The sequence below is a fragment of the Perissodus microlepis genome, chromosome 22 (genome assembly GCF_051167445.1).
Source record: "Perissodus microlepis isolate ML-2025 ecotype Zambia chromosome 22, ASM5116744v1, whole genome shotgun sequence".
Lineage (NCBI taxonomy): Eukaryota > Metazoa > Chordata > Actinopteri > Cichliformes > Cichlidae > Perissodus > Perissodus microlepis.
Genome location: NC_140481.1, coordinates 10,270,124 through 10,282,516, shown reverse-complemented (window position 1 = coordinate 10,282,516; position 12,393 = coordinate 10,270,124). Strand labels below are relative to the sequence as shown.

General features: G+C 40.4%; 1 protein-coding gene across 1 annotated transcript; it reads right to left on the bottom strand.

The window, feature by feature from the left end:
* Positions 1-207: 207 nt before the first annotated feature.
* On the bottom strand, positions 208-3,728 carry LOC146362590 (cholecystokinin-like). Its single transcript, XM_084919759.1, has 4 exons — positions 3,609-3,728; positions 2,907-3,027; positions 2,672-2,827; positions 208-643 (listed from the first exon to the last, which is right to left on the bottom strand). The coding sequence occupies exons 2-4, from the start codon at positions 3,025-3,027 to the stop codon at positions 507-509; spliced, it is 414 nt and encodes a 137-aa protein (XP_084775885.1). The 5' UTR covers positions 3,609-3,728; the 3' UTR covers positions 208-506.
* Positions 3,729-12,393: the final 8,665 nt, after the last annotated feature.

Below are 12,393 nucleotides of genomic sequence, written 5' to 3'. Positions count from 1 at the left end.
AAACTGTCACCAAAGTAAATATGTACTGAGTATTAGTCCATGCTTATGTTGTCATTTCGGCTCCTTGCTATATAAAAGAGTATGATTGCACTAGAAATGAAGTGTTTCAGATAATCTGGTTCTTCGGCACGCATGTTACGTAACAGCAGTTGAATGTGAATGGATCTACTTTAAGCAGCGTGCATTGGAAGAATACTTCTGCAGAGCGATAGTTTAAATCTTTATTTGGTTACTTTCCACAAGCCCTGACACCATCCGACTCCTTTCCACTTTGAATGATAAAGAAACCAGAGAAATCCAAAAAACGAACAAAGTTGGACAGTGAGAGCTTTTCTGCAAAATTTGGCATACTGTATGTATATTGCATTATTACAGTTTTACAAACAAATGTACAACAAATACATCATAAATAGACTCTTATTGTGAGACAGCTTGCGCAGGGTTTTTTTTTTCTTCTTTTTATCTTGTGCCCATATGGTGGTGGTGGTGTGAGCCATGACTTCCCCTTATGAGGAGTACTCATACTCCTCTGCACTGCGGCGGCCGAAATCCATCCAACCTAAGTAGTCCCTGTCTGCTATCCGGTGGTTGGCACTCAGTCCAACGCCTTTGCTGTTTGCCGTGGAGTTTCTGCGCACAGAACCTTGGAGGGGATGAGGGAAAAAAGCGTGGGTGGAGGAGAGAAAAAGAGCATGAGTGAAATTAGTATTCCTCTGAGTGAGGAGAGCATGAGAGAAGCTGAGAACTTCTCTGCGGTGAAATCTTACTTTTGATTTCTTATTTTGCATAGAGACGCTCTGATTTTCAAAGTAAGAGACATGAATCAGACTTTTAATTCCGCGAGAAGCTTGAGCAGGGCAGAGAGGTTTTTAGCACATGCAGGAAATTTAAAAATGTGGGAAACGCTGATGCAAATAAGTGCTCTCATAAACCAAGCAGTTTATAGACTCTGCACAAAAGCTCATTTTCAGGGATTTATCTTTTGAATATCTAAATTTGCATCTCTTTTCCAACTTTTTAAGGCACATTTTGTGCACTTAAGGGCACTTTGACAGTTAGCTGTGTTCATTACCAGCTTACAGCTTAATTTAATTCTTTATTTGTGCCTTCTGGAAGAAAAAGTGCGCACAATATTCGAAAACTGGCTCTCCGCACTGAGGATATTTGGCTGGTGAGCTGGGCTTTGAAAAAATGTTCTCATCTTCGCTTCATTTTGTGATCGCTCTGCGGTAAACTGGGTGTCTTTTGGGCATTTTAATTGCCCGGTAGTGATTCTGAGCTCACATCGTCATTATTTCTCTCTCTCTCTCTCACACACACACACACACACACACACACACACACACACACTAAAGACACTAAAGACACAGCTGAAGTTTAGCCTGACAGCGTGCCATTAGCCTCCCTTCCTGTGTGTCATGATCGCTGTATCAGTGCATGTGTACAGAAATTTGTGTGTGCTTTGCAGAGAAATGACCGCACACACACACACAGACACACACACACACAGAGATCTTGTAGAACACGTCTGCTTCCGATCTTTTGATTTCTGTTCCAAGTGAACTGGAGCAGAACTGCTCTCCGTTTGGTAATCAATTGCACGCTCACAGAGATGGAGTTTTTTTCCACCCACATCCTCCTACACAACACACACACACACGCACACGGCGGCATGCACATGCATACACACTGCGTTTCAACTCCCTGGCGTGCTGAGAAGATTGGCTGCAGAAAGACTCGATAACGACACCTCCCACACCAAAACATGCAAGTGAACAGCATGCACATGAGCACAGACACCCACAATCGCACACGCACGATTAACAGAAACACACATTCCCCGAGGCATTACATATGAGTTTCACGGCGCCCTCTGACATTTTAGAGTGTTCACTGTCTGGCCCAACGCTTTCTGAGTCTGGGGAACTTTTATAATCGATATTACAAAACAGCAAAGTAAAAGTACGGCTGTAACTCAAATACATATTTGTGTTTTATTTAAGCTGAAAAAATGAGCTAAAGAACGGGGTAAAAACAAAATCCAGATTTCTCACTAAAGCCACTGATGCCAAAATAAAAGATTTCACTGTCCATCTGTAGCTCTGCAAAATGTTTCAGTCTGTACAAACTGTCCTACAAAGAGACACGCAAGGAGTCAGTTTCAGTATCTGGACGCCAAGTGGAAAAGTCTGATTCTGACAGTGTGTCTGTGCGTGTGTGTGTTTTCCCCTGTCCGGTCAGCTGTCCGAGAGACGTGAGTGCTGGACGTTATAATCTACGACAGGGTCGAGGGTTTGTTTCCTTAGCAAAAAAAAGAAAAAAAAGTGATGTGAAGTCAGATAGGGGGAAAACAAAAGTGAAATAAGATGGTATGAGGCAAGTGGCCGGAAGGCTCTACACACTAATACGTGCTCTTTCAAACCACAAAAGCTTTTCAGAGCCACTAATTCATTTTACAAAGCTGGTTGTGCACTAATTCCCGTAATTAGCATGACTGAGGGGAGGGGGAAGGCAGGAAAAAGCACTGCGCTCCAAATACTACTGTTGCCAGATGTTTTTCATTTCACACTCACATGCACACAGACACTTCTCTAAACACATATATCATTTAAGGCTGCAGGCATGGAAAGGATGCCACCTAAATCCACATTCCTCACACTCACTAACACACCTTTCCTGGAGGAGATGAGTCTAGCGAGCAGCTCACTGAGATTGGCCCGGGAGTCTGCATCCTCCTCAGCCAGAGGAAGAGCTTTCAGCTGGGGGGCAGAGCGCCTGTGTCGGAGGTGGAGATCTCCCATGGTGTGGGTGTCAGCCTCAAGGAGAGCTGCTCAAAACAGGCAAGAAAAGCACGAGTCAGGCACAAAAACTCACTGTGATGGCGAGAAACGTGTCGCAACTTTTACCTTCAGACAGAGCAGAGATGGGGCGCTGGCCCTCGTCTAATGGCTGGGAGGAGAAGGGGAGCCCCAAACAGCTCGCACACAGGACTGCCAGCACGACACACACACACAGCCCAGCATTCATCTGAGAGCGGTGGGAGAGGAGCAAACAGAAGTTTAATGAGAAGGAATCAGAGATGCAGTCCAGAGTGAGAAACGACAGCTTGGACCATCTGCCAGACAAGCGCTCCTTCACAACTAAAAATTACTCTGACTCAACACGTTAATGAGGGCAGCATATTAACATATTAACACAGTCACCCGCGCGCAACACACTCTGGCCACATTAGATAACTGAGGGTAGATATCACGAATGCAGCTTCACCAGGTGGAAGTGACTTGATTTTTATTGCAGACAAAAATGTCCATTTTGATTTTGGGAAACATCTCTGGAATTTGTTTTATGAATTCGTGTCAAATCATATTAATCAAATTGTATATATAAGGAGGGAGCATGTGTAGCTTTCAAAGAATTAAAGCTTAGCACAAAAATATCAGATTTTATCCTCTGTACCTCACTTTTTGTCTGTTTTAGAAAAGACTCTGTGTTTGAATTTTGAAATGATTATAAAGAAAACAAAAGAATAATAAAAAAGAAGGAAATTCTTAGTTTAACAATCCTCATAAAAGCCTCAAATCACCTGCCACAAAGCAAATAAAGCTTACCTTGAGAAAAGATCTTCAGCGCGTTATAAGAGTGTGTGAGAGTGAGAGCACTTCTGCGCTGAGTGGGAAGGATGCCCCTTTTATACTCCCTGCTCAGCGCCCTCAGAGTGTGTGTCTGCGTGTGCGTGATTTGCCTTGAGTGTGCATCCTGTGTATCCCTCTGAATGTTTGAGAGCCGTGCACAAGCGTGCTCGTTACAGTGATACAACGGAGAGCTTCACTTTTATTGTTTGTTAGCTTATCATAAAACTCCACGTCAAGAGCTGCCTATTTGACATCCAGTGACACTGCGTTATATGTGTGTGTGTGTGCGTGTGTTTAATCGTGAACATATCTGTGAACATTGCACACGACATTGAATCATTCTGATCTGAAGTAAAGCCTCAAACTGCTATTTAAATGTTGAGAAGTTCTACAGTATCCATGTAGGAAAATCGAGGACATTCATAATGCATGTGTGTGTGTGTGTGCACACGTGCATGTGTGTGTGTGTGTGTGTGTGTGTGTGAGTGGGGGCCGTTTGGCCAGGCATGCGTAGGTGTGAGTGTTTGTGCACACCCACATATGTGTTAGATGTCAGTGGCTGCTTAAAAAGTGGGCGGAAGCACAAATGAGAATCTTCGGTTTTGCTCATTTAACAGTTGACCGATCTTGAAGTGAGACATCCTCACCATCCACCTACTGTCTCTCTCCCCCCACCCTCTCTGCTTCTCTAACCACGCAGGATTAACCCGCCTCATTGATCATGCAGGTGCAAATCGGTTGATTGCTATTGATCAGCTGTTATGGGTTAACAGTTTTATTAATGAGGCTGATTTTCCCGATGCTGGTGGACGACTTAGAGCGCCGGGGCTCTTCTTACCTGCTGAGATAACATAGCGTCAATAAGGCTGTTAAATAAGTTTAAAGTGAACAATGGAACTGCACAAGAGGAACGCAGACGTCCTTTTCTCACAAATAGACTAATTAGGAGAAACATGAGTGGCGGGTCTGAAATGGAGAGGACGTTGAAGCTGTACTTGAGCAATGTTTCAAAGCAGCTACAGTTTACAGTATGCTTACATCTCCATGAAATATGGATTATTGGTTATTTGCTGTCAAATAAGTGAAAAACAATCACAATTCCAAGATTCTTTGAGGGGTTTCTGTTAAAAGCAATAACTGTTCTTGACATTTGACTTCTTTACCTTGCTTTTTTTTTGTCAGTGCAGATGAAAAATCTCTTTAAAGACACCATCCACTGTTTAAAAGATGAAGATTTTAAATGTACACCTATATACATTTCTTTATTTATTTATTTTAACCTGTCCTGTTCAGAAGTTGTACTGCCAGACATATATAAAGACACTGAGAGTTAGCTGCATTTAAGCCACAAGTCACAAATAGAAGCTGTATTAATGGTGTGACCCTGTAACAGAGAGATTAGAAAATTGCTGCAGTTTTTCTCACACATTTAATACCATGTTTGAATTAATATTTTTGCATTAGCAAAGTGGAAAGGTTTGTAAAATATGCAAAGCTGCACCAGATGAAAGCTTACATCATCAGTGTTTAATATGAAAGAGGTCACTCGCAGTGTCAAAGACCCAGGAGGAAATAAATATGTCATCAGTACCAATATTCATTTCACTGTATCCTGTGTGCTTTAAATAATTACATATTAGTCATAAAAGTCTTCCTTCTCTCACTCAACCAGTCGCAGCAGATTGCCGCCCCTCCCTGAGCCTGGTTCTGCCGGAGGTTTCTTCCTGTTAAAAGGGAGTTTTTCTTTCCCACTGTTGCCAAAGTGCTTGCTCATAGGGGTCCTGTGGGTGATTGTTGGGTTTTTCTCTGTATGTATTATTGTAGGCTCTACCTTACAATAAAAAGCGCCTTGAAACAACTGTTGCTGTGATTTGGCGCTGCATGAATAAAATTGAATTAAATCCCACTTCCTTCATTGCTATTTGGTCAGCTGTGCCACATGAATGCATTTAATATTTCACAAGAAGAAATTGCTGTCGGTTGAAAAACAAATAAACAAATATATAAATATCACCCTGCAGAGTAAATTTCTACATATCAAACTTAGAAAACAGTCCACTTTGACGATGTACTCTTTCTGCTTTTTGCAGAACATCACCTGCAGCGAGTTGCCTCCCTTTAACCCACATCTGCATCTCTAAACAAAGGAGGACAAAAGTGCTCGATTTACTGAGATCAGCTGCAAACTTCTGGAGTTGGAGAGTCAATAAATACGTGAAAATGACTCGCTCAGTCTAATGGAGCCCGAGTTCCAGCTGTGACTGATTAAGTGAATGGCGGACAGGTTAAGGTTTATCTTTTCACTAAGGAGGGTGGCTGCTCTTCTATATCAGCTCATCACAGCGGCTGCACTGTCATTTGCAGAGCCAACAAACTGTGCGGGTAATTTCTTCAGAGACACCCTTTATAACACGGTTTTCTACCTGGAGAATGTTGCAAGCACTATAGCTAACAGAAGAAGCTGCACACTCTGAAACGCCAGTGCTTGGTAGCTTAATAAAAAGCTGAATAAATCTAACTCATCGTCATCTGCTGAAATCCCAAGAGAGTTCCTGGTTTTAGTGTTGTTTGATCTGTAAACTGTTTTAAGATATAAATACTGATCCCCACCAGGAATGAAAATGGTTTAACAGATGAACGGATGTAGCCCAACACCCCCAATAAATCCCACCATGGACGTAGCTACCTATTGGTTTTGGATTGAGCATTTTGAACCCCCAGAGTTAGCATTTTAGTTAGTTAGCTGCCACGTTGGTTGGTTGTATCTGGTTGAACAGGTGCAGTGCTAACATATCAGCTAGCTAGCTTTAGTAAGCCCTGTACCTGTACCTGTGACATGTGCAATGACAATAAAGTTGAATTCTATTCTATTCTATTACCAAGCTTGCTAGTGACCCTGAATTGGATAAACAAAAAAAAAATGGCCAGATGGAACCAAAAGCTAGTGGTTTCCTTGCTTTTGGTCAGTGGCTTAGTAAGCTAGCTTACTAGGCTTGCTAGTAAGCAAGATGCATCCATACACAATGCAACGCACAGACACGGATACCCAAATCTCCCACACTGGAGCACACACTTCTTAGAGGGGCTATTAACTATATTAACCATGGAGCCATCAGTATTATTTGTCTTAACTGCATTAATAATGCACCAAAATGAAGAGTAAAAACTGGCCTCACATTTGTCAGATGGACATTAATATGAATCTAAGGAAATCCAATGTAGCTGCTGGATGTGTAAAAAAGTCATTATTCAGCACCAACTGCTGGGATATTTCTCAGTGTTTTCTGCTTTCATCTGTTGCACACTTGGATTAAGATGAATCAAAACCAGTGTAGCTTTGTGAGTTTCGCCTTTACTGATGCAAATGTATAGACATAGAGCAACGTTACACATTTGTACAATCTCTCACAGCTCTTTTAGGCGCACTGCCTTTTGGTTAGTCTTTAAACTCAAAACACTAATACTTCTTACAGTACATCAATGAAATAAACATAAACAAAAAAGTGTGATTCACCAGTCTTCATCTGCCCGGTACAGGTATAGATCCACAAAAGCGCCACTAGGTTTCCACACAAACTAATGAATTAGCTCTTTCTTGTCCTTACACATCAATGCCCCCAAGCAGCCAAAAAAAAAAATCAGGTTTTATGTTTTATATAATTTGCATTAGATATCATAACCTCACCAGGTTGTGTAACTGCTGTAAACTGTTTACTGACATCATAAAAAAATTATGGTACTTCAGTGAGAACCACTGTAGTTAAAAGAAGATTGATTTTTCCATGTACTGTAATATAATCTAATCTATGTGGCAACATGATTTCATTTTGGGACATCCCCAACCTTTTTTTGTGCACACATGGATTTCATAAGGCGGCGAGAAGCCAGCACTGAACATCAGGCATCAGTGGCAACATGTAAAACACTGATTAAGTTACATACAGCATGGGGATGGGGAGTGTGTGTGTGTGTGGAGGTAAGTAAGTAAAGTCAAATATTTATTTGTATATCACTTTCAAGATCAATATAACAACAAAATGCTAGAACATAATTACAAAAGGCTCCAGCCTCCTCGTGACCCTGAGTTGGATAAACAGAAAAAAATGGATGGATTGACCAAAAGCTAGTGGGTTCCTTGCTTTTGGTCAGTGGGTTATAAAGTGGCTTGCATTTGCACAGTAACTGTGGACAGGCTATATGTCTGTGAAGGTTCTCAGTCATTCAGGTCATCGTAGTCAAAGGAGCTTGGAAAGAAAAGTGTCTGGACTTCTTTAAGTTGCTTGAAGACATTTCACCTCTCATCCGAGAACCTTCTTCAGTTCTCTGAACTTAGACTGTGGCCAGGCTAAAGCAGCCAAAGTAAAGCACCTTATATCACTTGTGTAAATTTGCACCATCAGCTGATGTGTCCTAGCACTGACTGCAGCCGAGCTTGACGTTGTATCCTCCAAGAACTAACACCACACTTGATGACCATCTCAATCCAATTAAGCCAGCACTTCTGGCTGCCACTTGCAAAGCTGCCTTTAAAACATTGAGCCAAACTCCCAGCCACCACACAGGAACAATGAGTCTCTGTCAATCACATCACCTCCCCCTGACATTTTTTCTATTTTCACATTCATGCTTTTGCTTCACTCTGCTCGTCTTTTCCACTCACTGAAGATCACTGAGACATTTTCTCCAGGCACCATCAGAAGGCATGAGTGTAGGAGGTGAGGCTACGGTCGTTCAAATTAGAATTAATTAACCATGCGGTGTGGGAGGCGTGCATGTTTGTCTCAGGCACTTGCTTTTGGGCGTCTCTTCTTGGGCTGTGTATGTGTGTTTGGGATGTGGACAGATGAGATGGCAGCCAAGAGGCAACCTGTTGCTCTCACTCTCAGTTTTTAGTGGAAGTGAGCAAAAAGTCTGCACTCCAAGAGCTGAGCATCTATCTGCAGCACACATCTGGCCTGACAGGCGGGTTTTACTGCTTCGAATGAAGAATTTAACTGATGACGCTGAAGGAGATTTCCAGAAGTAACTATTCTTAAAGCGCGTAATTATAGAGACAACTGGCAGAGACCCCTCGCTGAGGGGTTTGCTACAGTTTTGGTATACACTTAGTAAACACACTAAATAATGCATAGATCTATTAATGCATCTGTCTCAGTAGCATTGTGCTCCACTCAAACAAGCGTCTTAGAGCAGTCACCATTAAATGGCTTACATATTTACGTGTTTTATTATGCAAGTTTTAATTGATTGATTTTGAAGATGCAAAAATAATATAATACAAATAGCCAATAGAAATACGGCACAATTTACATACTGAAAAAGGAGTAGGACAAAATATAAACTTGTGCAATCTTATGCCTTTCAATGTTATTTGGTAACTATTATCTCAGTGTCCACATAATATCTATATGTACGCACATATATACACAGATATACACACAAGAGGTTTCCACATGTGGAAACAATTAGGGAGAAAGCAAAAGGTAGACAAGTAGTACAAAATGAAACAAGATGTAAGGAAACCAAGAAAGGAAACCACTGAAAGACAAATAAATAAAACAGGAACCGAAATTCAATGACATCACAAAAGCCGAAGACCATAGCATAGCCAGACAGCAGGAAAATACACTCGGGATGAATGACGCACTCCTGCACCTCACATGTTCTTAAACCTTAATTCAGGGATGTCAAACTCATTTTACACCTTGGGCCACATACTTTGATCTGTCAGTGTCAGAGGTGGGAAGAATTTTTAGGTATCTGTACTTTACTTAAGTATTTTTTTTTTTTGACAACTTTTACACCCTAAATTTTAACGTAAATATCTGTACTTTCTACTTCTAACAAAACAGACTTTAGGTTCATAGGGTTTATACGGCCGGAAGGACTGCAGGTGTCCGTAAGTTATGTTTGAGGAACTTCAGATTCTAGCTAGCGCTGCAGAAGAGCAGGATGCATGAAGGGAATGACATAATTTAAGGGGCAGATAATCTCAAATTCAACATTTCCAACAGCTCAAATGTTGCAAGAAAATCCTGGTAGTTTTGTCCAGGATAAACAATTTAGTGTGCATCAATGTGGTAAATGTATAGTAAAGCAGCAGTCCACAACCTTTTTTGCGCCACGGACCAGTTTAATGTCCGACAATATTTTCACGGACCGGCCTTTAAGGTGTTGCGGATAAATACAACAAAATAAAATAATACGACCAAGTCAAAATCTGTGTTTTTTTGTAAATATAATAATAAACGTGAATTCACTGTGTAATTGTGTAACTTTATTAGCAGTGTCCTCCTGAAATGCACCAACAACATTGAGAGTAACATCCTCCTCTCTACCCCTTAATGCTCTCTGGTCGCTATGGTAACGTGTAAATATTTCTTTCAAAATAAGACAGAGTTAATAATAAAAACCCTGAAAACCATAAATTTCACGGGCGAGCTTCAACTTTCGCAGCCGGTACCAAACGACTCACGGCCCGGGGGTTGGGGACTGCTGTAGTATAGCACAGTGTGTGACTGGTGCACAGCAGCTGTGGTGCTCATGGTCAGAGTTAGGTTAAAGGGTAGCAGAAATGAATTTGCATTTCAGATAATGACACTTAGAATCCGTAATGAATATCAACTTTATACCAACTGTATACAGTCTAGTATAAAGACTATAACAGAGAGCAGCAGGTCAGCTGATCACATCATGTACATTCATTAGAATTTAGATTCGTATATTTGCATTCTCATGTAATATTATTTTATTATTATATTAAAATGTAGCACATAGTTCAGTTACCTTTGTACCAAAATAGTAGGTAGAATTGTCCTTCAAAGAGTTACTTTTTACTTTCTTACTTTGACTACCTTTCAGAGCCTGTTATGTTTTCACTTCTGCTTGAGTGAAGAAGTTGTATTATTTAAGAAAAGCATCTGTACTTCTACTTAAGTACAGAAAGTCTGTGCTTTAGCCACCTCTAGTCACTGTAAATAAGTTTAACTACACATTTAATCGCTCAGCTATCCTAATATAAGACAAAGAATTTCAACAGTACAGTTTTTCTACATGATACAGAAATACTGCTCTAATAAATAAATCTGTCAGCACGACTCTCTGAGCTTAAGTAGTAAGAAATTACTGTGTAAAGTTACAGAAAGGTTCAGGTACCTCATGGCACAGACTGTCTTGTAATTATAAAACAGAAAGTTTTTGTTAATTTGCACAATGATCCACATAACACAAACAGTAGATAGGGGAAAACGAACTTTCCCGTTATTTAATTGTTAATCTATTACTTAATTACTTTGGTGTCGTATAAATTGCCATGGGGGAGGTCTTTATCAGCAGAAAAAGCTGTAAAACTGCTGTAAACATTTTCCAAAACCGTCCAGTGTACCCGATAAGAATCTGTGCAGGGAAGATTCTGGCCTGCAGGCCTTAGGTTTGACCCCCCTGGTTTAAATGCAATGGTGCATGGTAAAATCTGACTGTTTTCATTTCACATTTCTCATCCCACGTAGACTTTTAAACCAGAAATCTTTAATTAAAATGAAAACATGAGTTTGCATGCAACTACAGATTCTAACAATGTAGGCATGAGCATAAAAATGATGCTCCACCCATCATGATATGAACCATTTCTACACAGGTACATGCAGTATTAAGTTTTGTTTGAGAGGCTATGAGCTGAGTAAAAATAACCAAAACAAATATTAAACTATATTTAGTAACACTGCTTTGCTGTTGCCATGATCATAACAAACTGGAGTTATTTGTTTGCATAATTAAGGTCTAAACAAGTAAAGAGAGGTCATTCAAATACAAAAAAGGATAATGATTTGTTCTAGAAAACAGATGAACCCCACCTTTAGCTCCCTAAAAATAACTATTCCAACTGTACGTAACCAGAGCAACGGTACTAATGCCTGACATAACAAGCCATTTCCTAGTTCTTCAACAAACACACTCAAACTGAGGCACTATCAGAGGTAAAAATGTTCCAGATTTTTCTACAATTACGTGATCAATGTAGTTGTTCTCCCAGGTGTTACAATCAAGCTCAGCATTCATACACCGACCAAACCAAGAAGTCCAGGCTCTTGATCTTTTTTGATAAGATAAAAGAGCAAAAAACAAGTTCATCCGAACAATGCTGCAGCTCTTTACACAGAAACATAACTTTCACATTCGAATGGTATGCTTTAAAGGTACAGTCAATCAATTTTTGAGTTTATTCATTAGGGGAAAAGATATTGTACTGATAAATATGCATTGGTTACATGTCTTCTCATACTTAAAGTAAACCCAATAAAAATAAATAGGTGTGAGTGGCATTTTATGGACATGCCTAGAGACTAGCCATCTACACTACTAGTCAAAACTTTAGGCACACCTTCTCATTTTTGTTTTATTTAAAAAAAAAGAAAAGAAAGAAAAATAAAGGTTAGGTCATTGTGTCTTGATTTATGCTCAATCATCCGGGTAGTAAATCCCAAAGGTTGATTCTGTTCATCTGGACGCAACGTTTTCAGTGGGAGAAACGTTTCGTCAATCATCCAAGTGGCTTCTTCAGTTTCAGCTGACTGCAGGTTTCCCCAATCTTAGAAACAGTACATTTGCACAATGACTGAAACTAGCCCACTGAAGGAACAATGGACAGTGAGGTCAATTCCTTGATCATTAATATGCAAATTGTCATGACCATTGATCAATGGCCATGAGTACTGTTTCTAAGGTTGGGGAAACCTGCAGTCAGCTGAGACTGAAGAAATCA

What these genes read in the sequence shown, in the direction of transcription:
- LOC146362590 (XM_084919759.1), bottom strand. Translation starts at nt 3,027, where the DNA reads ATGAATGCTGGGCTGTGTGTGTGTGTCGTGCTGGCAGTCCTGTGTGCG. An exon ending in CATCTCTGCTCTGTCTGAAG is followed by an intron (nt 2,828 to 2,906) that starts GTAAAAGTTGCG and finishes TGTTTTGAGCAG; the next exon opens with CTCTCCTTGAGGCTGACACC. An exon ending in ACTCATCTCCTCCAGGAAAG is followed by an intron (nt 644 to 2,671) that starts GTGTGTTAGTGA and finishes ATCCCCTCCAAG; the next exon opens with GTTCTGTGCGCAGAAACTCC.